The sequence below is a fragment of the Nicotiana tomentosiformis genome, chromosome 1 (genome assembly GCF_000390325.3).
Source record: "Nicotiana tomentosiformis chromosome 1, ASM39032v3, whole genome shotgun sequence".
Taxonomy (NCBI): Eukaryota; Viridiplantae; Streptophyta; class Magnoliopsida; order Solanales; family Solanaceae; genus Nicotiana; species Nicotiana tomentosiformis.
This window is the reverse complement of record NC_090812.1, coordinates 36,080,698-36,104,747: the sequence shown is the minus strand read 5'-3', so window position 1 is coordinate 36,104,747 and position 24,050 is coordinate 36,080,698. Positions and strand designations below refer to the sequence as shown.

The window sequence follows — 24,050 nt, the reverse complement described above, 5'->3', positions numbered from 1 at the left end:
TCAGTCTCTGTTGTTATTATTGATACATCATATCATTATTGTTTGGGCTTATTTCATGATTATTAAGAGCCCGAGAGACTGGAGGGATTTATGACTGAGTGAGGCCGAGGGCCTGATTGTGAGATATTGATACAATAGCACATGAGTTGTCCGTTTAGCACGTGAGTTGGCCGTGCAGATTCTTATATTATACTATAGCACGTGAGTTGGCCGTGCGGATCCTTATGTTATACTATAGCACGTGAGCTGGCGGTGCAGTACGTGAGTTGGCCGTGCGGATCCAGATAGTTATATTATGGCACGTGAGTTGTCCGTGCAGATTATAGCGCTTGGGTTGTAGGAGCCCCTCCGAAGTCTGTACACCCCCAGTGAGCGCGGGTACCCATTGGGAGTGAGTGATGATGGCTGGGAGCCCAGTGAGTGATTGTTGTCCTAAGAGGTTGTACTTGATTTTTATTTGTTGTTGCACTTAGATGCTATCTGTCATTGTTGGGAAATCTCTGAAAGATTTTGATATACGGATTACATGAACATGAACTGTATAAATATTGATTTGACATTAAACTGCCAGATTTGATAGCATGTCTATTCTTTGCTGGAATTACTGAAAATGAACCATAACTGTGTAGCTCGTTACTATCTTCAGTTCCTTATTTATTATTGTTACTTGCTGAGTTGGTTGTACTCATACTACACCCTGCACTTCGTGTGCAGATCCAAGTGTTCCCAGATATAGCGGGTGTTGATTCTTTCACATAGTTAATTTTCCGGAGATTCTGAGGTATCTGCCGTGTTTCGCATACCTTGCCTCTCCTTCCCTATCTCCTTATATACTATATTTGGTCTCAGATTGTTACGACCGTATTTTTCAGACTTGTATTCATAATTAGATGCTCAGTGACACTAGGTTTTGGGGAGTGTTCATGTCAGTATTTGTGAGATTTTGTATTGTATTACATTATTGTATTTTCAAACTTAAGAGAAATTATGGTTTATCGAGATTATCGGCTTGCCTAGTATCGAGATAGGCGCCATCACGATAGGTTGGGATTTTGGGTCGTGACAAGTTGGTATCAGAGCCTAGGTTACGTAGGTCTCATGAGTCATGAGCAGGTTTAGTAGAGTCTTGCGGATCGGTACGGAGACGTCTGTACTTATCTTCGAGAGGCTACGGAACCATTAGGAAAATTTCACTTTCTTGTATTCTATCGTGCAAATTTGTTGATTCTAGAAACTAAATTTCTGCTATTCTATTCTCTCACAGATGGTGAAGACACGTACTACCAGATCAGACGGTCAGCCACCAGTGCCACCAGTTAGGGCCGCGAGAGGTCGGGGCCATCGTAGAGGCCGGGGCCAAGGTAGAGGTCGAGGTGTAGCTCGTACCACAGTTGGAATAGCACCCGTAGTACCACCAGTTGTTCCAGCTCAGGAGCAGATTCCAGATATAGTTGAGCCGAGAGGATCAGCTCAGGCACCAGCTGTGCCCATTGAGATTGCAGGCATTCAGAAGACTTTGGCCCAGATATTGGCAGCCTGCACTGGTCTTGCTCAGGTGGTTTCGGCTTAGGCCGCACCTGCCACTTCTCAGGCTAGGGGAGGTACTCATACCCCCGTTGCCCGTACTCTAGACCAGGTAGTACAGGGACTTCAGATACCGGAGGCACTACCAGCCCAACCGGTTGCAGCTGCTCAGGCCCCGGTAGTTCCTGTTATGGCAGATGATGAGTAGAGGATACTTGAGAGATTTGAGAGGCTTCTACCTCCACCATTTAGCGGGTATTCTGGAGACCAATGGGGCCTCATTCACTACTTTTCAGTTTTCTGGGTCTGCACTCAGATGGTGGGAGACTTACGAGAGACGTAGGCATGTTGGCGCAACAGCCCTTACTTGGCATCAGTTCTCCGTGGTCGTTTTGGAGAAGTTCGTACCTCCGTCCCGCAGAGAAGAGTTGCACAGACAGTTTGAGAAGCTTCGCCAGGGTGATATATTCGTGACACGGTACGAGATGAGATTTTCTGAGTTGTCTTGTCATGCAGTCTGGTTGGTTCCCACTCATAGGGAGAGGATTAGGAGGTTCATTGATGGCCTCACATATCAGCTGCGGTTACTTATGACTAGGGAGAGAGTATCTAGTGCTACGTTTGATGAGGTAGTGGACATTGCTCGGTAGATAGAGATGGTTCGTAGCCAGGAACGTGGAGAGAGAGAGAGACTAAGAGGCCTCGTGGTCCGGGTGATTATAACAGTGTTCCTTGAGGGGGTAAGTTTCACAGTGGTAGGGGTCGTTCTTACAGACACGCTCAAACGGGTCGTCCAGCTCATCGTGGTGCATCAGCTAGCCATGGTTCTTACAGTGCTCACTCAGGCCAGTCTTCATTCAGTGCACTACCAGTGTAGAGTTCTCATCATGCCTCATCCGCACAGGCTTCTGGAGGTCATTTCTCGGGTTATCAGGAGCAGCAGTTCCGTCAGAGGAGGGGTTGTTTTGAGTGCAGAGAATTTGGTCATTTCAAGAGAGAGTGTCCTAGGTTGTTGAGTGGGGTTTCACAGCAGAGTTCTCGACCGACGACACCAGCACCAGCAGTTACACCACCCGCCCTGCCATCTCGGGGTGGGGGGTCAGGCAGCTAGGGGTCACCCAAGAGGGGGAGGCCGATCAGGAGGCGGGCAGGCTTGATTCTATGATTTTCCTACCAGGCCATATGTTGTTGCCTTAGACGTAGTGATCGCATGTATTGTTTCAGTGTGCCACAGGGAGGCTTCTATATGATTTGACCTCGATTCCACTTATTCATATGTATCATCATATTTTGCTCATTATCTGGATATGCCCTGTGAGTCCTTAGTTTCACCTGTTTGTGTATCTATACCGGTGGGCGATATTATTACTGTGGATCATGTGTATCGGTCGTGTGTGGTAACTATTAGGGAACTGGAGACTAGAGTTGATCTCTTATTACTCGGTATGGTTGATTTCGATGTAATCCTGGGTATGGATTGGTTGTCTCCATGTCATGCTATTCTGGACTGTCATGCAAAAATCATGACGTTGACGATGTCGGGGTTGCCAAAGGTTAAATGGAGGGGTTCTCTAGATCTTGTTCCTAGTAGGGTAATTTTTTATTTGAAGGCCCAACTTATGGTTGGAAAGGGATGCTTGTCATATTTGGCCTTTGTGAGAGATGTTGATGCAGATGCTCCTATTATTGATTCAGTACCGGCCGTGCAAGGCTTTTCGGATTTATTTCCTGCAGACCTGCCGGGTAAGCCACCCGACAGGGATATTGATTTTGGTATTGACTTGGTGTAGGGCACTCAGCCCATTTCTATTCCTCCGTATCGTATGGCACCCGCTGAGTTAAAAAAAATTGAAAGAGCAACTTCAGGAACTCCTTGAAAAGGGATTTATTAGGCCTAGTGTGTCACCTTGGGGTGCACCGGTTCTGTTTGTGAAAAAGAAAGATGGTACTTTGCGGATGTGCATTGATTATAGGCAGTTGAACAAAGTTACAATCAAGAATAAATATCTATTTCCGCATATTGATGATTTATTTGACCAGCTTCAGGGAGCGAAAGTGTTCTCCAAAATTGATTTGAGGTCTGGGTATCACCAATTAAAAATTAGGGATTCAGATATTCTAAAGACGACATTCAGGACTCGTTTTGGTCACTATGAATTTCTTGTGATATCTTTTGGGCTAACCAATGCCCCAACAACATATATGCATTTGATGAATAGTGTATTTCAGCCATATCTTGATTTATTTGTCGTGGTATTCATTGATGATATTCTGGTGTACTCACGTAGCTAAGATGAGCATGCACAACACCTGGGTATTGTATTATATAGGCTGAAAGAGGAGAAACTATATGCCAAATTCTCTAAGTGTGAGTTCTGGCTTAGTTCGGTGGCATTCTTGGGACATATAGTGTCCAGTGAAGGTATTAAGGTGGATCGGAAGAAAATAGAGGCAGTTCAAAATTGGCCCAGACCATCCTCAGTTACTGAGATTCGGAGTTTTCTTGGCTTGGCTGGTTATTATCGTCGTTTCGTGGAGGGTTTCTCGTCTATTGCATCGCCTATAACTAAATTGACCTAGAAAGGTGCTCCGTTCAGGTGGTCGGATGAATGTGAAGAGAGCTTTCAGAAGCTCAAGACAGCTTTGACTATAGCTCCAGTATTGGCGTTGCCTACAGGTTCAGAGTCTTATACTGTGTATTGTGACGCATCGAGGATTGGTCTCGGCACAGTATTTATGCAAGACGGTAGGGTGATTGCCTATGCATCCAGACAGTTAAAGGTACATGAGAAGAATTATCCAGTCCACGACCTTGAGTTAGCAGCTATTGTTCATGCCTTGAAAATTTGGCGGCATTACTTGTACGGTGTCGAGTGTGAAGTATATACCGATCATCGGAGTTTACAACATTTGTTTAAACAGAAGGATCTTAATTTGCGGCAGCGAAGGTGGTTGGAGTTGCTTAAAGATTATGATATCACCATTCTCTATCATCCCGGAAAGGCCAATGTGGTGGCCGATGCCTTGAGTCGTATGGCAGAGAGTTTGGGCAGCTTAGCATACTTACCGGTAGAAGAGAGGCCTTTAGCCTTGGAGGTTAAGGCCTTGGTTAATCAGTTTGTTAGATTGGATGTTTCCGAGCCGAATTGAGTTTTGTCCTATGTGGTTTCTCAGTCTTCTTTATGTGATCGCATCAGAGAGCGCTAGTATGATGATCCACATTTGCTTGTCCTTAAGGACAGGATTCAGCACGGTGATGCAAAGGAAGTCACTATTGGAGATGACGGTGTATTATAGATACAGGGCAGGCTATGTGTACCTAATGCAGATGGTTTGCGTGAGCGGATTCTCAAGGAAGCTCACAATTCGCGGTACTCTATTCATCCAAGCGCCGCGAAGATGTATAAGGATTTGAGACAGCACTATTAGTGGAGGCGGATGAAGAAAGATATAGTTGGGTTTGTATCTCGGTGTTTAAATTATCAACAGGTAAAGTACGAGCACCAGAGACCGGACAGATTGCTACAGAGACTTGAGATTCCGGAGTGGAAGTGGGAGCGTATTACCATGGACTTCGTAGTTGGACTCCCACGGACTTTGAGAAAGTTTGATGTTGTTTGGCTGATAGTAGACCGGTTGACCAAATATGCGCATTTTATTCTAGTCGGTACTAATTATTCTTCGGAGCGGTTGGTTGGGATTTATATTCGCGAGATTGTTCGCCTACACGGTGTGCCGGTGTCCATTATTTCAGATCGGGGTACGCAGTTTACCTCACAGTTTTGGAGGGCAGTGCAACGAGAATTGGGCACACATGTTCAGTTGAGTGCAGCATTTCACCCTCATACAGACGGGCAGTCCGAGCGCACTATTCAGATATTGGAGGATATGTTATGCGCTTGTGTCATTGATTTTGGGAGTTCTTGGGATCAATTTCTACCACTCGCAGAGTTTGCTTACAATAATAGCTACCAGTCAAGCATTCAGATGGCTCCGTATGAAGCTTTATATGGGAGACGGTGTCGGTCTTCGGTGGGTTGGTTTGAGCCTGGTGAGGTTAGACTATTGGGTATTGACTTGGTTCAGGATGTTTTAGAGATGGTCAGAGTAATTCAGGAACGGCTTCGCACGGCACAGTCTAGACAGAAGAGTTATGCCGATAGGAAGGTTTGTGATGTTGTTCACATGGTTGGGGAGAAGGTTCTGCTCAAGATTTCACCCATAAAGGGTGTGTTGAGGTTCGGAAAAAAGGGCAAGTTAAGCCCTCGGTATATTGGGCCTTTTGAGATACTTAAGAAAATTGGGGAGGTGGCTTATGAACTTACTTTACCACCTAGTCTATCAGGTGTTCATCCAGTGTTCCATGTAACCATGCTCCGAAAGTATGTCGGGGATCCGTCTCATATTCTGGATTTTAGTACAGTACAGCTAGACGGTAATTTGACTTATGATATAGAGCCAGTGGCTATTTTAGACCGGCAGGTTCGAAAGCTGAGGTCAAAGAGCATAACATCAATGAAGATGCAGTGGAGAGGTCAGCCAGCCGGAGAAGCTACTGGGAGAATGAGCAGGAGATCCGGAGCAAATATCCACACTTATTTGAGACTCCAGGTATTATTCTAAACTGGTTCGAGGACAAACGTTTGTTTAAGAGGGGGAGAATATAACGACCCGACCGATCGTTTTGAATATTATAACCCCGTTCCCCTATTTCTTGCTCAATTTATGCCTTGCAATTGATTTATGACTTATCATGTTAGTTGGTTCGGGTCCGGAAGAAATTCAGATTGAAATGAGACACTTAGTCTCATAATTAAAAAATTAAGTTAGAAACGTGGACCGGATATTGGACTTATGTATAAATGACCTCGGATTTGAATTTTTATGGTTCCAATAGCTCTGTATGGTGATTTTAGACTTAGGAGCGTATCCAGAAGAATTTTTGGAAGTCCGTAGAGGAATTAGACTTGAAATGCCGAAAGTTAAATTTTTGGGAAGTTTGACCGAGGGGTTGGCTTTTTGATATCGGGGTCGAAATCCGATTCTGAAAATTTTAATAGGTATGTTATGTCATTTTATGACTTGTGTGCAAAATTTGAGGTCAATCAGACGTGATTTGATAGGTTTCGGCGTTATTTCTAGAAATTAGAAATTTCAAAGTTCAATAGGCTTAAATTGGGGCGTAATTCATGGTTTTAGCGTTGTTTGAGGTGATTTGAGAATTTGACTAAGTTCGTATGATGTTTTAGGACTTGTTGGTATATTTGGTTGAGGTCCCGAGGGCCTCAGGTGAGTTTCAGATAATTAACAGATCAAAAAAATTGAACTACAACAACTGCTGCAATTACCTTATGTTGGAAATTTCTTTTTCCAGATTCGAGCCCAGGGTTGAGGTCCACGATTGAAGCCATGATCGAGCTCAGGGTCGAGGGTCACGGTTGAAGGCAGGGTCGAAGACAAGATCGAAGGCCAAGGTCGAGGGCCATGATCGAGGATCAGGATCGAAGCCTAGGATTGAGGGCCAGGATCGAGGCCTAAGATCGAGGATCAGGATCGAGGGCCAGGATTGAAGCCCAAGATCGAGGCCTAGGATCGAGGACCTCGATCGAAGGCCAAGATCGAGGCAGAACCGAGGTTGTCTGGGCAGAATTATAAAAATAGGGACTATGTCCCATTCGCCATTTTTGACAAATTGGAGCTTGAGGAGAGGCAATTTTTGATATATTTTCAAGGAAAACTTGAGGTAAGTCCCTTGTGATCATTTCTACTCCATAATATTGAATTATCATCGAATAATCCAACTAGATTACATGATTTTGAGATGTAAATCAGAGATTGGAACTTAGAAATTTAGAAATAAGATTTGTACATTTGAGGGTCGAGTTGAGGTCGGATTTGGTAAAATTGGTATGGGTAGACTCGTGGTTGAATGGGCTTCCGGATTTTGCAAATTTTATCGGGTTCCAAGACGTAGGCCCCACGGGCGATATTAGAGCTAAATTTCAAATTTTTATGAAAAATTAGTATTTTCATATGGAATTAATTCCAATAAATTTTACTGACTGAAATGAATTATTTGTGACTAGATTCGAGTCATTCGGAGGCCGATTTGCTAGGCAAAGGCATAGCAGACTAAAGAGTTTCACGTTTTGAGGTAAGTAACAGTTTTAAATCTGGTCCTGAGGGTATTAAACCCCGGATTTTGGTATCATGTCATTATTTCGGAGGTGACGCACATGCTAGTGACGGGCGTGTGGGCGTGCACCGAGAGGATTGTGACTTGGTCCGTCCCAAAAAACTGTAAAGTTGAATAATTTGTTGTTAGCTATATGCTCTCTATGTGTTGATAAAGATTTGACTGTAAATCATATTAGAAAATCATGCTTAGGCTATGTGATAGTATTGTTGGGACCCATAGAGGTCGTGTACTTGTTGAATTGCCTGCTAAATGCTATATGTACTCAGTCTCAGGTTTTACTTGCACATTTTATCTCAGTCTCTGTTGTTATTATTGATACATCATATCATTGTTGTTTGGGCTTATTTCATGATTATTAAGAGCCCGAGAGACTAGAGGAATTTATGACTGAGTGAGGCCGAGGGCCTGATTGTGAGATATTGATACAATAGTATGTGAGTTGTCCGTGCAGCACGTGAGTTGGCCGTGTACATTCTTATATTATACTATAGCATGTGAGTTGGCCGTGCAGATCCTTATATTATACTATAGCACGTGAGTTGGCGGTGCAGCACGTGAGTTGGCCGTGCGGATCCAGATAGTTATATTATGGCACGTGAGTTGTCCGTGCAGCACGTGAGTTGTCCGTGCAGATTATAACGCTTGGGTTGTAGGAGTCCCTCCGGAGTCTGTACACACCCAGTGAGCGCGGGTACCCATTGAGAGTGAGTGATGAGGGTTGAGAGCCCAGGGAGTGATAAGGGTTGGGAGCCCAGTGAGTGATTGTTGTCCTAAGAGGTTGTACTTGATTTCCATTTGTTATTGCACTTAGTTGCTATCTGTCATTGTTGGAAAATCTCTGAAAGATTTTGATATACGGATTACATGAATATGAACTGTATAAAAATTGATTTGACATTAAACTGCTTAGATTTGATAGCATGTATATTCTTTGCTGGAATTACTGGAAATGAACCATAACTGTGTAGCTCGTTACTATCTTCAGTTCCTTATTTATTATTGTTACTTGCTGAGTTGGTTGTACTCATACTACACCCTGCACTTCGTGTGCAGATCCAGGTATTTTCGAATATAGCGGGTGTTGATTCTTTTACACAGTTGATTTTCTGGAGATTTTGAGGTATCTGCCGTGTTTCGCAGACCTTGCCTCTCCTTCCCTATCTCCTTATTTACTATATTTGGTCTCAGACTGTTACGGAGCGTATTTTTCAGACTTGTATTCATAATTAGATGCTCATGTTCTTAGTGACACCAGGTTTTGCGGAGTGTTATTGTATTAAATTATTGTATTTTCAAACTTAAAATAAATTATGGTTTATCGATTTGCCTAGTATCGAGATATGCGTCATCACGACATGTTGGGATTTTGGGTCGTGACATTAAAATTATGGTTTCGTGTATATTTTAACTTCTTAATCAAGGGAGGTAGATACAATTGTAGATGCAGATACAAATGCAGCAAAAATTTAAATTGGAAATTTTAAATTAGTGAATACAAATTATCACTACACCTATTAGTTTTCTACTTTTCTCATGACAATACATTCTAATTGAATTCCATGTGTCAGCAAACTAGGCAAATTTAAAGCGCCAATAGGTAACAATTATGATTTCTTTTATTGACAACTTTTTAACTAAGTATAAATTTAAGCGGAAGTTTATTAATCATAAGCAAAATTAGACATTTTTCTAATAAAAATTGGACCAAAATTAAAGCAATGGTATTGTTTTTTCCAACATAGATCTACCCTTGGATGGATAGGTAATTTTGGGTTTGCGAGAGGAAAGGACATAGAATGTGCACATTAACGCATTATGGAAATTAGAGTACAAACAGATTTACGGAAGTTAGTGGGTTCTTGTTTAAGTTAGCTGGCAATCACTATATATTAGTGTATCATCTTTTTCATAGTTAAGATGTATGCTTTTGTTGGTTTGTTTGGTTTGTTTTGATTAGATTAGAATATTTCCACACCTACCTTTCTCTTCTGAATCCTTTTCATAATTAAAGATGATCCAAAAAAGATACTTCTTTTTTTTTTCTTCCTGTGTGTTGGGTAGCAATTAAGGTGGGGGCATGAGTTAGTTAGGTAGAAAATCACATAAATACACATAGCCAACTCAACGAAATATTAATAGGTACGTACCTTCCGTCATTGTTGTTCAAGCGTTGTATGGAATCACTTTTGTAAAACTTGACAGAAAATCTAGGAGCCTTCTAGCGAGTGTCTATCGTGGGATGTCAGACTGATGGTGTCACAAACGTATTTATAGGTAGACTAGGGACTCTTAGGAAAATACTTTAGCCATAAGGACTTCTCCATAAATTATAATTACCCTAAGGACTCCTAATAAAAATTATTTCTTTCCATCAAAGAAACTACCATATATGCACAACTACATAATATTATCCGATATATTATTTACTTGGGAGATAAGGTAAATAATTTATTACCTTATATGTGGGCCACACTAGAAGTCTATAGAAGAGAGGTAAATTTTTAATATTCTCCCACTTGGCCCACATATTAAAATCAGATAATCTTTTATGAGAGATAAACATATAATATGGCCATAGACTTTATCACTCAACTAAAAATTATGCAACAATCACTTTAACTAGAACATATCATTACATGAATCAGGGCGGTCATGCTCTTAAACAAATAAATTCCTTCCATGTATTGCAATGTATAATATGTTCTAATAAAGTGCCAACAACTTTATGAATGAACTTAATATAGTCATTCAGAGTTTAACTTTATTGATCAAATGATCACAAAATAATACATGAAAAATCAAAGTGTGCATTGTCATGTATATCAAAATAAACATAATGTCTAGACGAACTGTTAGAGAACAAAGCAAGACTAAATTGAGCTACTAAGACCCATATGGGCTACATGATCCTTGAAAATATTAGCCCGCAGATCTTTAGTCATAGGATCAACAATCATCAAAGTAGTACTAACATGCTCAAAACCCACATCTTGCTTCTTCACATAGTCTCTAACCATCAAATATTTTATGTCAATGTTCTTGCTTCGGCTTTTATTATTCTTAGAAAAGAACACTGTACTTGAATTGTTACAGAAGATTCTCAATGGACTTGAAATGGAATCGACAAACCTAAGGCCGAAAATAAAGTTTTTCAACCATAACGCTTGTGATGTAGCTTCATAGCATGCTATAAATTCAGCTTTCATTGTGGATGTTGCAATAATGGTCTGCTTGACACTTCTCCAAGACACAGCACCTCCAGCAAGAAGGAAAATGTATTCTGAAGTGGATTTATCAGTGTCTTTGCATCCACCCAAATCAGAGTCTGAATATCCAAACACCTCCAATGAGTCAAAATATTTGTATGTGAGCTTAAAATCCTTGATTCCTTACAAATATCTCAAAACCCTTTTACCAGCTTTCCAATGGTCAAGACCAGGGTTACTTTGATATCTGCCAAGCATTCCTACCTCAAAAGCAATATCAGCTCTAGTACAGACCTATGCATACATAAGGCTCCCAACAAGAGAAGCATAAGGAATGTCTTTCATTTGCTCCTTTTCCAATGCATTTTGTGGACATTGATTCAATGAGAATTTTTCACCTTTAATTATGGGTGCTGCTATAGGTGAACGGTTTTTCATCCTGAATCTTTCCAGAATTCTTTTAATGTAGGCCCTTTGAGATAGTCCAAGTAATCTTTGGGATCTATATCTGTGAATCTCTATGCCAATGACATAAGAGGCTTCACCCATATTCTTCATCTCAAAATTCTGGATAAGGAACTGTTTAGTCTCGCGCAACAACCCAAATTACTATTTGCAAGTAAAACGTCATCCACATATAGGACTAGAAAAATATATTTTCTCCCACTTATTTTAAGGTATATACAATGATCAATTATGTTCTCCGTAAATCCAAATGAAGAAATAACATTATGAAATTTAATATACCATTGGCGGAAAACCTGCTTTAGCCCATAAATGGATTTATTCAACTTGCAAACAAGGTGACTTTTGTCCTTATCACAGAATCCTTCAGGTTGACACATGCATACTTCCTCTTCAAGATCTCTATTCAGAAAAATTGTTTTCACATCCATTTGATGTAACTCTAAATCAAAATGAGCTACTAATGCCATGATTATTCTCAATGAATCCTTCTTTGATACTAGAGAGAAGGTTTCATGGTAATCAATGCCCTCCCTTTGAGTAAAACCCTTGGCTACAAGCCTAGCTTTATATCATTCGATATTACCAGATGAGTCTCTTTTAGTTTTAAAAACCCATTTGAAACCTATAGTAGAGGCTCCCTTTGGTAATTCGACGAGATCCCAAACTTTATATTTAGCCATAGATTCTAACTCTTCTTTCATGGCATCATACTAAAGTGTGGAATTTTCTCCACTCATGGCTTGTGAAAACGAGCATGGATCATCTTTTAGTCCAATATCATAATCAGACTCTTGGAGATATACAACAGTCACTAGAAATTGCTAGTTTTCGAACTCTTGGGAATTTTCTTACTCCCATTATTTTAGACACTTCTTCATTAGGTTCAGGTATAATGGGTTGATCTTAATGTGGCTCCTCAAGTGGTGGTGGATCTTTGTAACGACTCGGCCGGTCGATTTGAGAGTTATAATCCCGATCCCCTATTTACTGCTTTTTCCGCATTATTTTCTGCTTATGTGTCTTCCCGGGAGGTGTTGGTTGTGGTTTCGGAGTATTTTGGGACACTTAGTCCCTAAATGAAAGTTTAAGTCTTAGAATATTTTACCGTAGTCGGAATTGTATGAAGACAACTCCGAAATGGAGTTTTGTCGATTCTGTTAGCTCCGTTGGGTGATTTTAGACTTAGGGGCGTGTCCAGATTGTGTTTTAGAGGTTTGTAGCTCATTTAGGCTTGAAATAGCGAAAGTTAAATTTTTGGAGATTTTGATCGGTAGTGAACTTTTTAATATCGGGGTTGGATTCCAATTCCGATAGTTGGAATAGGTCCGTAGGGTTGAATATTACTTGTGTGCAAAATTTGGGGTCAATCGGATGTGGTTTGATAGGTTTCAGCATTAGTTGTAGAAATTGGAAGTTTCAAGTTCATTAAGTTTGAATCGGAGGGTGCTTCGTATTTTTAGCGTTGTTTGATGTGATTTGAGGGCTCGACTAAGTTCGTATGGTATTTTAGGACTTGTTGGTATCTTTGGTTGAGGTCCTGGGAGCCTCGGGTGTGTTTCAGATCATTATCGGATGCGTTTTGGACTTAGAGAAATGGCTGAAGTTCTGTGATCTGGTGCATTTGGTTTCCTTATACGTGATCGCGAGAGAGGGGCCACGATCGCATAGGCTTAGCTGGGTAGAGGAAGTTTTTTCTCTTTGCGTTCACGGGCAAAAGGATGCGAACGCATAGTGGTATGAAGTGGTGCTTCGCGAACGCGTGGCCAAGGTCGCGTCCGCGTAGAGTTAAGGAGGCTAAAGCTGGGCCCCGCGCTTTGCTCATCGCGAACGCGTGAGGACATTCGCGATCGCATAAGTATGAAAGACAGTACATCGCGTTCGCTTGGTGTTTTACGCGTTCGCGTAGAGTTAAATCCTGGGGCAGCGAAGTTGTTCGTCGCGATCGCGAGGCTATTTCCGCAATCGCGATTAAGGAATCACTGGGCAGACTTATATCATTTCAAAATGAGGGTTTGGCCCTTTTTATCAAAACTTGAGTTTGGGAGCTCGTATTGGGATGGTATTTTGAGGGATTTTGTCACGCCCCAACCTCGGGAAGCGTGACCGACGCTCAACTGAGTAAACCCGGTCGAGCAAGCCTGTTAAATACTTTCTACCCCACTCACCCATGATCAAGATAGAAATAAAACACATGATTTCATTAATTAAACACTGGGAAGTTCATACATACAATACTAAACTGTTTCATTAGCTATTTTGCCTTTAAGTCTCAAAATACACATACTCTTATAGTCTGAGCGGAACAAGTGATCAAACACAACATAACTTGTTTAACCCACATAGTGTCTACGGAGCCTCTAAAGATACAAAAGAGTGTAAAGAAGGTGCCGGCAACAAGGCCCCAGCTATACCTCAAAAGTACAACAATATAAACAAAAGATATATTACATGGCCCCGGAATGAAATGGGGCTCACCGAGTCCACTGAGAAGAGGATGCAGCACCTATCTGTGATCAACACTATCTGCTATGGAACCATCTGTATCAATTTAAAGATACAGCTCCCTCGGCAAAGGGGACATTAGTACTGTTGAATAGTACTAGTATGTATAGCTAAACACCATCTCAATAGAATGAATAATAACACAAGGGAAACAGTCAAGGATTCAATACGAGCTTCAAATAACATTAAAACATCAAGTTAAGGATCACATAGATTTTCAAGTCAACTCCCACATTATTAGGTTGGATGGTTTTTAGTGCCAATATACCACCATCCACAGTACCACCGTGTTCTTATACAGAGTCCGATCTCGGCCCGATCGGCTAAGCCATCTCATTTGAGACATCAACCATATTCACTATTTTATTCATAATACCACTGTGTTATTACACGGAGTCCGATCTCGGCCCGATCGGCTAAGCCATATCATTCGAGACATCAACCATTTCAATCGATCATCTTACTTCATATTCCTTTCCCATATTTTCAGCACATTTACACAAGTGGATTTAATTAAAAAGTCGTTCTTGGCACTTGGCCTTATTTCATAATTCAAGTTCTTTTCCACAATCCAAAATTATTATTATCATCAATAACAACACGGTTTTCATTCAAGACTCTTGAATTCACATGTGAGTAATTTAGAATTCAAGGCACATAGAGGCTCTTCACACTTGGCATAACAGTCTTTAATCTAATTTGACTTGGATTCTAGGCTTATTAGCACATATTCTAAGTCTTGAACATTTCCTTATATGACGAGATAATATGATGAAAGCATGGGAATCATATTACACATATATTTGCAAAGCAAGCACATTCTGGATAGCAATTTCTAGGACATTTAATTTGGGACTTACGTCGATTGCATGAATATCGTGGGATTCAATTTTAAGAAGAGGGGGGATTTAGCCAACATACCTCAATTGAGCCTCTTAAAACTCTAAGACATTCCGGAATATTAGCAACTTCAACCTATTTTAACAATATAGCAAAATTGAACTCAAAATTAGGAAAACGATCATAATTCTAGCTCACTTGAGCATTCTATCAAACACTATGTGTGTATTAAGGTTTCATGGCCCTTTTTATGAAAGACTCCACCAACTCACACCCCATTCTTTTCTATCTTTAACTCATAACCTCCCCACATACCTTAGGAACACATGCATACAAGGTAAGCACTCCCATCTCCATGAATTACCTTACTAATAGCCCATTCTAGTTACATTTTGAAATTAAGAGTTTGGGTGATAGAATCTTACCTCTTAGGAAGAAGACCTAGGTGCCTCTCTTGACAATCTTCAAGGTTTTAATCAAGAATTGAATATTAACTTGATGAAGATCACTTTCTCCCTCTAGGACTCTCTCTCTCTCTCTCTCACTCTAAAGTATCAGGTTTTGCTCAAAAATGGCCCCTTACATCTTTTTTAATGAAGTAGGGTCGGGTTTTAAAAACCCAAAATGGAGCTCCGGAACAGGTTCTGCAGTCACATATGCGACCGCATAATGGTTATGTGGTCCGCAAAATTGGGGTGCCAAAACTGGAAAAGGAACTGACCAGGTCTGCGGTCACTATGCGGCTCGCATACCTATTCTGCGGTCGCATAATGTACCGCAGAACGGTTTTGCGGTCGCATAGTGTACCGCAGAACCTCCCTCCAAAAAATTCCAAAGCGGGATATGCGACAAGAGTGCGACCCGCGAAATGGTTATGCAGTCGCATAATGGACCGCAAAAATGACATTAAAAATGGCCCAAAGGACTGCTCCACTCTGCGGCCATTCTGCGGCCGTAGAACGGACCACAGAAATGCCTACTTCTGCCTAACATTTTCCTTCAACTCCCCAGCGCACTGTTCAATATTTTCCTTTGCTAAAGTTTTACGGGGCCTTACAGATTTTCAGAGACATCGATTGTGTAATGATTCTACACTCCATATTGATTATATCCCGCTAGTCTATCATTAATTGATTCTTTTATTTCGGATTTGGGGTTGAAAATTGGGAAAAATGGGAAGAAGTTCTTCAACTAAAATTTCGAGTTTTGAAAGGCGATCTAAGATCGAATTCGAGTAATTATTATATGGTTGGACTCGTGAATGAATGTGTATTCATATTTTGTGACTTTTACCCTATTCCAAGACGTGGGCCCGGGGAGGCTTTTTGGGACGATTGCCTAATTTCTTGCTTTAGCTTAGATTTCATTGATTAGATTAGTTTCTTATAGATATATTTATGGTATGTAATTGATTTTTTCTAGATTTGGGCCATTCGGATTCGGATATTCGTGGAAAAAGTATTGCTACCGATTGATTGAGCTTGGTTCGAGGTAAGTGGCTTGCCTAACCTTGTGTGGGGAAATCCCCTTAGGATTTGATAATGATATTGATATGTGAGCGCCATGTACGCGAGGTGACGAGTGCGTATACGGGCTATTTGTGGTAAAACCTGATTTTTTTTACGGAGTAATTACCTGTTTTACCTTAATTGAGTACACTAGCATGTGTAGTTACCATGTTAGCCTAGAATAACATGTCTACATGTCTTAATTGCTTAACTGAACTCTTTGCAACATGCTTAGTGAATTCCTTCTTCTGTTCTCGACTTGTACTTAGTCTAAACTGTAGATTCTCTTGTTGTACCTATCATCTGTAATTATCTGCGTTGTATATTTACTTTGGAACTACGGGACAGTATCTCGGGAGATCCCCCTGCATATTTACTTTTGGGACTACGGAACGGTATCCCGGGAGATCTCCCTGCACATTTACTTTTGAGACTACGAGGCGGTACCTCGGGAGTTCTCCCTACATATTTACTTTTGAGACTACGAGGCGATACCTCGGGAGTTCTCCCTGCATATTTACTTTTGAGACTACGAGGCGGTACCTCGGGAGTTCTCCCTACATATTTACTTTTGGGACTACGAGACGTTATCTCGGGAGATCCCCTGTTATTTATTTTTATGTGTTGTACTGTTATTTCATTGTGCTTTCCTTTGTTGAACTCCAGTCTCTTATTATACTGTTATATTCCCCTGCTTTATTTATTGTATACTAGCGGGTCTGACCTGACCTCGTCACTACTCGACCGAGGTTTGGCTTGGCACTTACTGGGTACCGATTTTGGTGTACTCATGCTACTCTTATGCATATGTTTTGTGTGCAGATTCAGTTGCTCGTTATCAGCCACATTATCAGTGAGTCGAGATAGCTTTGGAGACTTCAAGGTATATCTGCCACGTTCGCAGACCTCAGAGTCCCCTTCTACTCTTCCCCATGTCAAACACTTCCTGCATTTCCTTTTATTAGACTCTGGAGTATAGAGATACTATTTTCTTTCTATAGTTTGTGACTTATGATGTTTCGGGTTTTGGGAAAGCTGTGTACGTCTAGTATTTTGGTTATTATACATGCCGAGCGGCATTGTTATTGGTTATTCAGTATCTATTGCATTTAGCTGTTAAGTTTTTCTTCCATTATTGATATTTCCGCAAACTGTTAGGCTTACCTAGTCGTAGAGAATAGGTGCCGTCACGACATGTTTCGGAGGGATGTTTGGGTAGTGACAATCTTGAACTTGTTCTTGTTCAGATAATTCATGAGAATTTTTTCAGCGCAACATTTAAGTTTCCAATATATAAAGGTACCACAGGTGGTTCCCTTATTTCTTCCAATTCCACCATTTGAGTCAAACCAATCCTAGTTTCTTCATGTTTCTCAAGAAATTTAGCATTTCTTGCCTCAATAATTTTTGGAGAATGAGAAGGACAATAAAACCTAAATCCCTTAGAGTTACCCGCATAGCCTATAAAATAACCGCTTATTGTTCTTTCATCCAACTTCTTTAGTTGTGGGTTATAAACCCTCACTTCAGGTGGACATCCCCAAACATGTAAATGATTTAAACTAGGTTTCTATCCTTTACATAACTCAAAGTTGTCTTGGGGACAACCTTGGATGGAACCCTATTTAAAATATACACATCAGTTTTTAAGACTTCACTCCATAAGGATAAAGGTAAACTTGATATGCTAATCATGCTTCTTACCATATCCATTAGTGTCTGGTTCCTTCTTTCTGCCACACCATTTTGTTGTGGTATTCCTGGAATGGTATATTGTGCAAGTATACCTTCACTTTCAAGGAACTTTGCTAATGGACCCTTAACTTGTCTCTTATCTGTGTACCTACCATAATATTCTCCACCCCTATCAGATCTTACAATTTTGATTTGAGCACCAGTCTGTTTCTCTACTTCTGTTTTGTAAACTTTAAAAGCATCAAGTGCTTCTGATTTGTTAAACAGAAAATAGAGATACATATATATTGAATAGTCATTAATAAATGAGATAAAATATCTCTCACCATTCAAGCAAGGGGTAGGAAAAGGTCCACATATGTATGTATATATGATCTCAAGCAATTGAGAACTCCTTTTGGCACCTTTAGTTGATTTGTTGGTTTGCTTACCCTTTATGCAGTCCACATAAGTCGCAAAGTCATAAAAATCAAGAGCTTTTAGAACTTCGTCATTAACCAAGTCGCAAAGTCATAAAAATCAAGAGCTTTTAGAACTCCGTCATTAACCAACCTTTTGACTCTATCAATAGAGATGTGTCTCAATCTCTTGTGCCAAAGATGATGAGTTCTCATTGATAATACATCGCTTAGTGCCAATTTCTTTGTCATGCAAAGTTAAAACATTGCATTCAAATGTGGGGTCTAGCTCAAGTTTATATAAATTTTCATTCAAATTTCCAAAACCAATAACTTTATTATCTTTCAAAAGTTTCACAGAAGGATAATGAAAAATCAAATCATATCCACTAATAGATAGTCTTGAAAGAGAAATTAAATTTCTAGAATATTCTGCAACATAAAAAGTATTTTCTAAATCTAAGTAAAAACCATCTGTCAAAATGAGCTTATAAGTCCCCACGCCTTCCACACGTGAACGCATCCTATTATCAGAATAGACGTATTGTTCACTTCCTATCGGCTTCCTCTGAGTTAGAAAGCCCTGCATGATTTTGGCAATATGAATTATAGCACCAGAATCAATCCACTGTGTATTATAAAAAATTTCAGTAAAATTAGATTCTAAACATACAAAGGTAAAATGACCTTTCTTCTCAAGCCATTTCTTGTATTTCAGGCAATCCTTATTCCAGTGTCCCTTCTTTTTATAGAAACAGCAAACATCTTTGTCAAATGTGCTTTTCTTCTTCATGGGAACACTTTTTCCCTTCTTTGCATTTCTCTTACCATGAGTCACCATATTAACACTTTCAGGTGTCTCATACTTCAACCTCTCTTCTTCTTGAACACAGATAGTCAAAAGTTTATTGATTGACCATTTATCCTTATGTGTGTTGTAAGAAATCTTAAACGGACCATATTCCATAGGAAGGAAGTTGAGAATGAAATGTACAAGAAATGGTTCAGACATATCCACCTCAAGGGACTTGAGTTTAGCAGCAATGTCTCTCATCTTCATAATGTGCTCGCGCACTGTACAACTTCTGTCAAAAGTCATACTTGAGAGCCCCTTCATAAGGGTGCTGGCCAATGCCTTGTGAGAGCTTACGAATTATTTATCAATTGCCTTCATATAAGCTTTGACCTTATCGCTATTAGGGATAGAACCCTTAATGCTTTGGCGTATGTGGGCTTTTGTGAGCATTAAACTTAGGCGATTAGATCGCTCCCACCGCTCATAATTAGCCTTAGCCTCTAGCGTACTTGATTCCGTGGGAATAGGTGGTTCTTCCACATGGAGTGCCAGATCCAAATCCGAGCACCCTAAAGCGAGAAGGACTTTCTCCTTCCATTCAGCATAATTGTCACCAGAAAGCATTGGAATTCGAGCATTCTCATTAAAAATAGCGGTAAAAAAAGCTGTAAAGACTGCAAAACAAGGATACACATATATAAGCTATAAAACACAATACATCAAAAGGTGAGTCAAGTAAAATACCGATTCGTAGTAAATTCTAGACCTTCCCGTGGGCAGAGGTTGTAACTCATGCATAAAATTTACTAACTTTATTAGACTAGTAAACCAAAATACATAAAAATTAATTTGTACCTGTGGGCATAAGATCATTTTAACTTAAAGGTTTACTATCTCATTCCAATTAATCTCACCAAAATGGTTACCTCCCTATAGGGCCGGGTTACCATTTTAATAAAATAATTGGACTAAATAGATGTCACTATAACCTTTAATCACTAAACTTTATGTGATTAAATAACTCAATTTCTTTTATATTAAGTACTCAGGATGTTGTGGCCACTCTTAAATACATCACATAAAAGAAAACTCAAAACTGACACCTTACAGTAATCAACTTAAACAAAATATTAATTAGATTCTAACACTGGGCAAACGGAGTATAAGCATATGCCTATATAGACCCAAGATGACATCTCACAACTAGTGAACCAACTTAAACCGAATGTTGATTAAAACAAAAATAAGCACACAATATGCTTACATGCACTGCACAACTAATTCGTATAGTTAATTCAAACATTATGAAATAAATCAATGCAAAGAATGTAACTCCAGATACAATGGAGTAATGCATTTTTTTTTTAAATAGTCAAATTCTTTGGTGAAAAGAACAGTTAGACTTAATCAAGAAAATCAACTTTAATCCAACACAAAGTTGAAACATATAGACTTGTAAATAAATTAGAAAGTAACCTACGTATGGAAATCACAACTACACATACTTTGTAAAAGCAACCAATAGATTTCTACATCCTTTTCTTAACATAAGAAAAGAGGGTAAAACTATTCTTTGTCAATTTTATACCTAGGCCATTTAAAGACAATTACAAGTCCATATTTAGAGTACGAAATTATCATCAGTACTACTGTTCACATACAAGTTTTTCGCTGAAGTCTATGACTTTATAAGTTAACACAAATCCATCTATTCAAGGAACTCAATTTTACCAAAAACAAAGTTGGACCGGAGACTATAAAAAGAAATAAATGATAAGAACTGTTCATGGTAATAAAGATCCATGGATTGGCTTCAATAAATACATAAAGGAAAAGTGCTCTAAACTCCAGCAACTAAATAACGGGATTCTTCACAATTTATGTTCATAAACACAATTCAATAGCAAATTGCCACTTAATAATTGATATAACTGTATAGGGGAAAAATCGAGCTTGTAGTATATCCTAGCATCTGACATGGTAGGCCGGGCTCGAGACATGACAATAAAGGACTGAAGATCGGCCCCAAACCCCATCGGGTTAGCAACCGGGACCAAATACCTGCCTTCGAGAACACCGAGGCCGTGACTCTAGAATCGGTCCTGGCTCAAACGACCTCGAAGAAACATTGTTAGCATAGCAGAAGACCGAAATATCCGTGGCCGGTTAGATATTACGGTGGGAATCTCGGCACATATCAATAAGGAATTGGCAATCAGCAAATCACGAGATGTTTTACCCTTTATAGAATTATACCTAAAGTAGGATTCATCTACTATATAAATGGAGTCTGATAATTCATTTGAGACATTGTAACACGCATCCCAAAGTAATACATTATTATTTTTATCTTTATGCTCTTGTTCTTCTATATCTTGATACCGATCGAAGCGCATTCAGCTCGAGGGTCGCCAACCTTCCAAGGCTGAAATTGTTCAATTCGTGTGGTTTGAATTTACTTTATCATCGTTTATTTCTATTGCAACTTAATTTATCACTTTGTATTAAGTTAATCCGTGTATCCTTAAAATCACTTATAAATTCAATTGTTATCTGATTTTGAGGGTAAATAATTTGGCACCCACCGTGGGGCTAAGGATAATAGTGGATATTTGATGCAAATTTTCATAACACACACTACTTTACACTTGTTCTTCGAAGTGCCTCTGATTTCAGGTTAAAACTCAAAATGTCAAACTCTCAATCACTACCCCTACATGTTGACAATGAGTCTAGTCATCATGGTAAAAATAACAACATAGCGCCCGGTGATGAGGTACCGTCTGTTGATCCTGTCGGAATTTCGGTCGCGGACCCGTATGACGCTAACTCACATGTGGCTATCAACACAAACTTGTCTACCGACCCCGAGAATAGCGTCTGTGGTGGATCCCGATCTGCAGCTCAAAATACACAAAATGTTGGTTGACGGGATCAATTTACGGGTGATCTTCGAAATGTTGCAGGCTCAACAGGCGGCGATAGCTCAGTTACAAAACCAAAACCGTGCATCGAGCAGAATTGAACCCGATCCATCCCGGGAAGTCACCCACATAAATGAACCGGTCGCGGAGAGGTCGAATGAAAATGAATCGGGGACTAACCCTGAGATCATAAAGATGCTCGAGGAACTAACAAAAGAGGTAGAATCAGGGGAGAAGAAAATCGAAGCTAATGACAAAAAGTGAAAACCTACAATTCCAGGGTTGACCAAATCCCATGAGCACCGCTGATATTGAAAGGCCTAGATTCTAAGAAGTTCGTGCAAAAACCTTTCCCTCCGAGCGCGGCTCCAAAGCCGATTCCTAAGAAATTCCACATGCCCGAGATTCCTAAGTACAACGGAATGACCGACCCAAACGAGCATGTTACCTCCTACACATGTGCCATCAAAGGGAATGACTTGGGGGATGATGAGATCGAGTCTGTCTTGTTGAAAAGGTTCGGAGAGACCATGTCAAAAGGAGCTATGATGTGGTATCACAACTTGGCTCCTAATTCTATTGATTCATTTGTTATGCTTGCAGATTTTTTCGTGAATGCACACATCGGGGCTATCAAGGTCGAGGCCAGGAAGTCGGACCTTTTCAAAGTAAAAACAAAGATAATGAGATGCTCAGCGAGTTTGTGTCCCGGTTTCACATGAAATGGATGGACCTGCCACCGGTCGTTGATGATTGGGCCATTCAGGCTTTCACCCAAGGACTCAACATTCAGAGCTCATTGGCTTCACGGCAGGTAAAACAAAACTTGTTAGAATATTCGGTTGTAACTTGGTTGATGTCCATAACCGTTACCAGTCAAAAATAAGGGTAGAAGTTGATCAGCTTGGGGCCCCTTCCGGGTTCGGGTATCCAGTCAGAACCATCGACGGAGTCAAAAGAGACATCAATCGTGAACCGAGATCAAACAGGTATCGGTATCAGCCATACAAGGAGATCGAAAAAGTAGTGGGTCCGTGTGGAACTCTATAAGAAATGAAAAGAGAAGTGATCGAGGTCAGAGCAACCGGGGACTCATGAGCAAAAACAGCTTCGACAGGCCCGTCGGGCCTAAAAAAGCACCGAGACTATCAGAGTACAACTTCAACGTCGATGTCGCCGCTATTGTAGCTGTCATCGGACGTATCAAAGATACCAAATGGACTAGACCTTTACAGTATGAACCATCCCAAAGGGATCCCAACCTAATGTGCAAATATCACGGCACTCATGTCCACAGAATAGAAGAATGTCAACAATTAAGAGAAGATGTGGCTCGGCTGTTCAACAACGGGCATCTCCGAGAGTTCCTGAGTGATCAGGCCAAGAATCAATTCAGGAACAGGGCTTCTAATAAGCAGATCGAGCAGGAGGAACCTCAGCACGTCATTAACATGATCATCGGTGGGGTCGATATTCCCTAGGGACCGATGCTGAAGGGCATCAAAGTATCTATCACAAGGGAAAAACGGATTCGAGATTACGTATCAAAAGGAACCTTGTGTTTCAACAACGAAGACATTGAGAGGATTGTGCAACCCCACAACGATGAACTGGTAATGTCGGTACTCGTAAATAAATCTCGAATTAAGCGTGTATTAATTGATCCAGGTAGCTCATCCAACATCATCAGATCAAGGGTCGTGGAACAACTCAGCCTACAAGACCAGATCGTACCTGCGGTCCGAGTCCTGAACGGGTTTAACATGGCATACGAGACCACTAAAAGGGAGATAACATTACCGGTGAACGTTGCCAGAACCATACAGGAGGCCAATTTCTATGTAATCGAGGGGAATATGAGATACAACGCTTTGTTCAGGAGGCCATGGATCCACAACATGAGAGGAATGCCCTCGACACTGCACCAGGTGCTGAAATTCCCAATATCCAGCGGAGTCAAAACAGTTTATGGGGAATAATTCATGGTCGA

At 40.4% G+C, this 24,050-nt stretch overlaps 3 protein-coding genes across 3 annotated transcripts; 1 reads left to right on the top strand and 2 right to left on the bottom strand.

The window, feature by feature from the left end:
• Positions 1–18,488: 18,488 nt before the first annotated feature.
• Positions 18,489–20,223, bottom strand: LOC104109827 (uncharacterized). Its single transcript, XM_009619192.4, has 2 exons — positions 19,028–20,223; positions 18,489–18,923 (listed from the first exon to the last, which is right to left on the bottom strand). The coding sequence occupies exons 1-2, from the start codon at positions 19,455–19,457 to the stop codon at positions 18,889–18,891; spliced, it is 465 nt and encodes a 154-aa protein (XP_009617487.1). The 5' UTR covers positions 19,458–20,223; the 3' UTR covers positions 18,489–18,888.
• Positions 19,494–20,493, bottom strand: LOC138905672 (uncharacterized). Its single transcript, XM_070194193.1, has 2 exons — positions 20,401–20,493; positions 19,494–19,838 (listed from the first exon to the last, which is right to left on the bottom strand). The coding sequence occupies exons 1-2, from the start codon at positions 20,491–20,493 to the stop codon at positions 19,494–19,496; spliced, it is 438 nt and encodes a 145-aa protein (XP_070050294.1).
• A 1,989-nt stretch (positions 20,494–22,482) lies between these two features.
• Positions 22,483–23,541, top strand: LOC138905665 (uncharacterized). The gene is made up of 3 exons (XM_070194188.1): positions 22,483–22,577; positions 22,664–22,874; positions 23,050–23,541. Exons 1-3 carry the CDS (start codon positions 22,483–22,485, stop codon positions 23,539–23,541), a joined length of 798 nt encoding a protein of 265 aa, XP_070050289.1.
• Positions 23,542–24,050: the final 509 nt, after the last annotated feature.

Coding starts and splice junctions, on each gene's coding strand:
- LOC138905665 (XM_070194188.1), top strand. CDS start 22,483: ATGACCGACCCAAACGAGCATGTTACCTCCTACACATGTGCCATCAAA. Junction 22,578..22,663: donor GAGTCTGTCTTGTTGAAAAG/GTTCGGAGAGAC, acceptor TTATGCTTGCAG/ATTTTTTCGTGAATGCACAC. Junction 22,875..23,049: donor GCTCATTGGCTTCACGGCAG/GTAAAACAAAAC, acceptor GAGATCAAACAG/GTATCGGTATCAGCCATACA.
- LOC104109827 (XM_009619192.4), bottom strand. CDS start 19,457: ATGAAGGGGCTCTCAAGTATGACTTTTGACAGAAGTTGTACAGTGCGC. Junction 18,924..19,027: donor GAAATGGCTTGAGAAGAAAG/GTCATTTTACCT, acceptor AAAATCATGCAG/GGCTTTCTAACTCAGAGGAA.
- LOC138905672 (XM_070194193.1), bottom strand. CDS start 20,493: ATGCATTACTCCATTGTATCTGGAGTTACATTCTTTGCATTGATTTAT. Junction 19,839..20,400: donor GAATTAGTTGTGCAGTGCAT/GTAAGCATATTG, acceptor TGTGTTTTATAG/CTTATATATGTGTATCCTTG.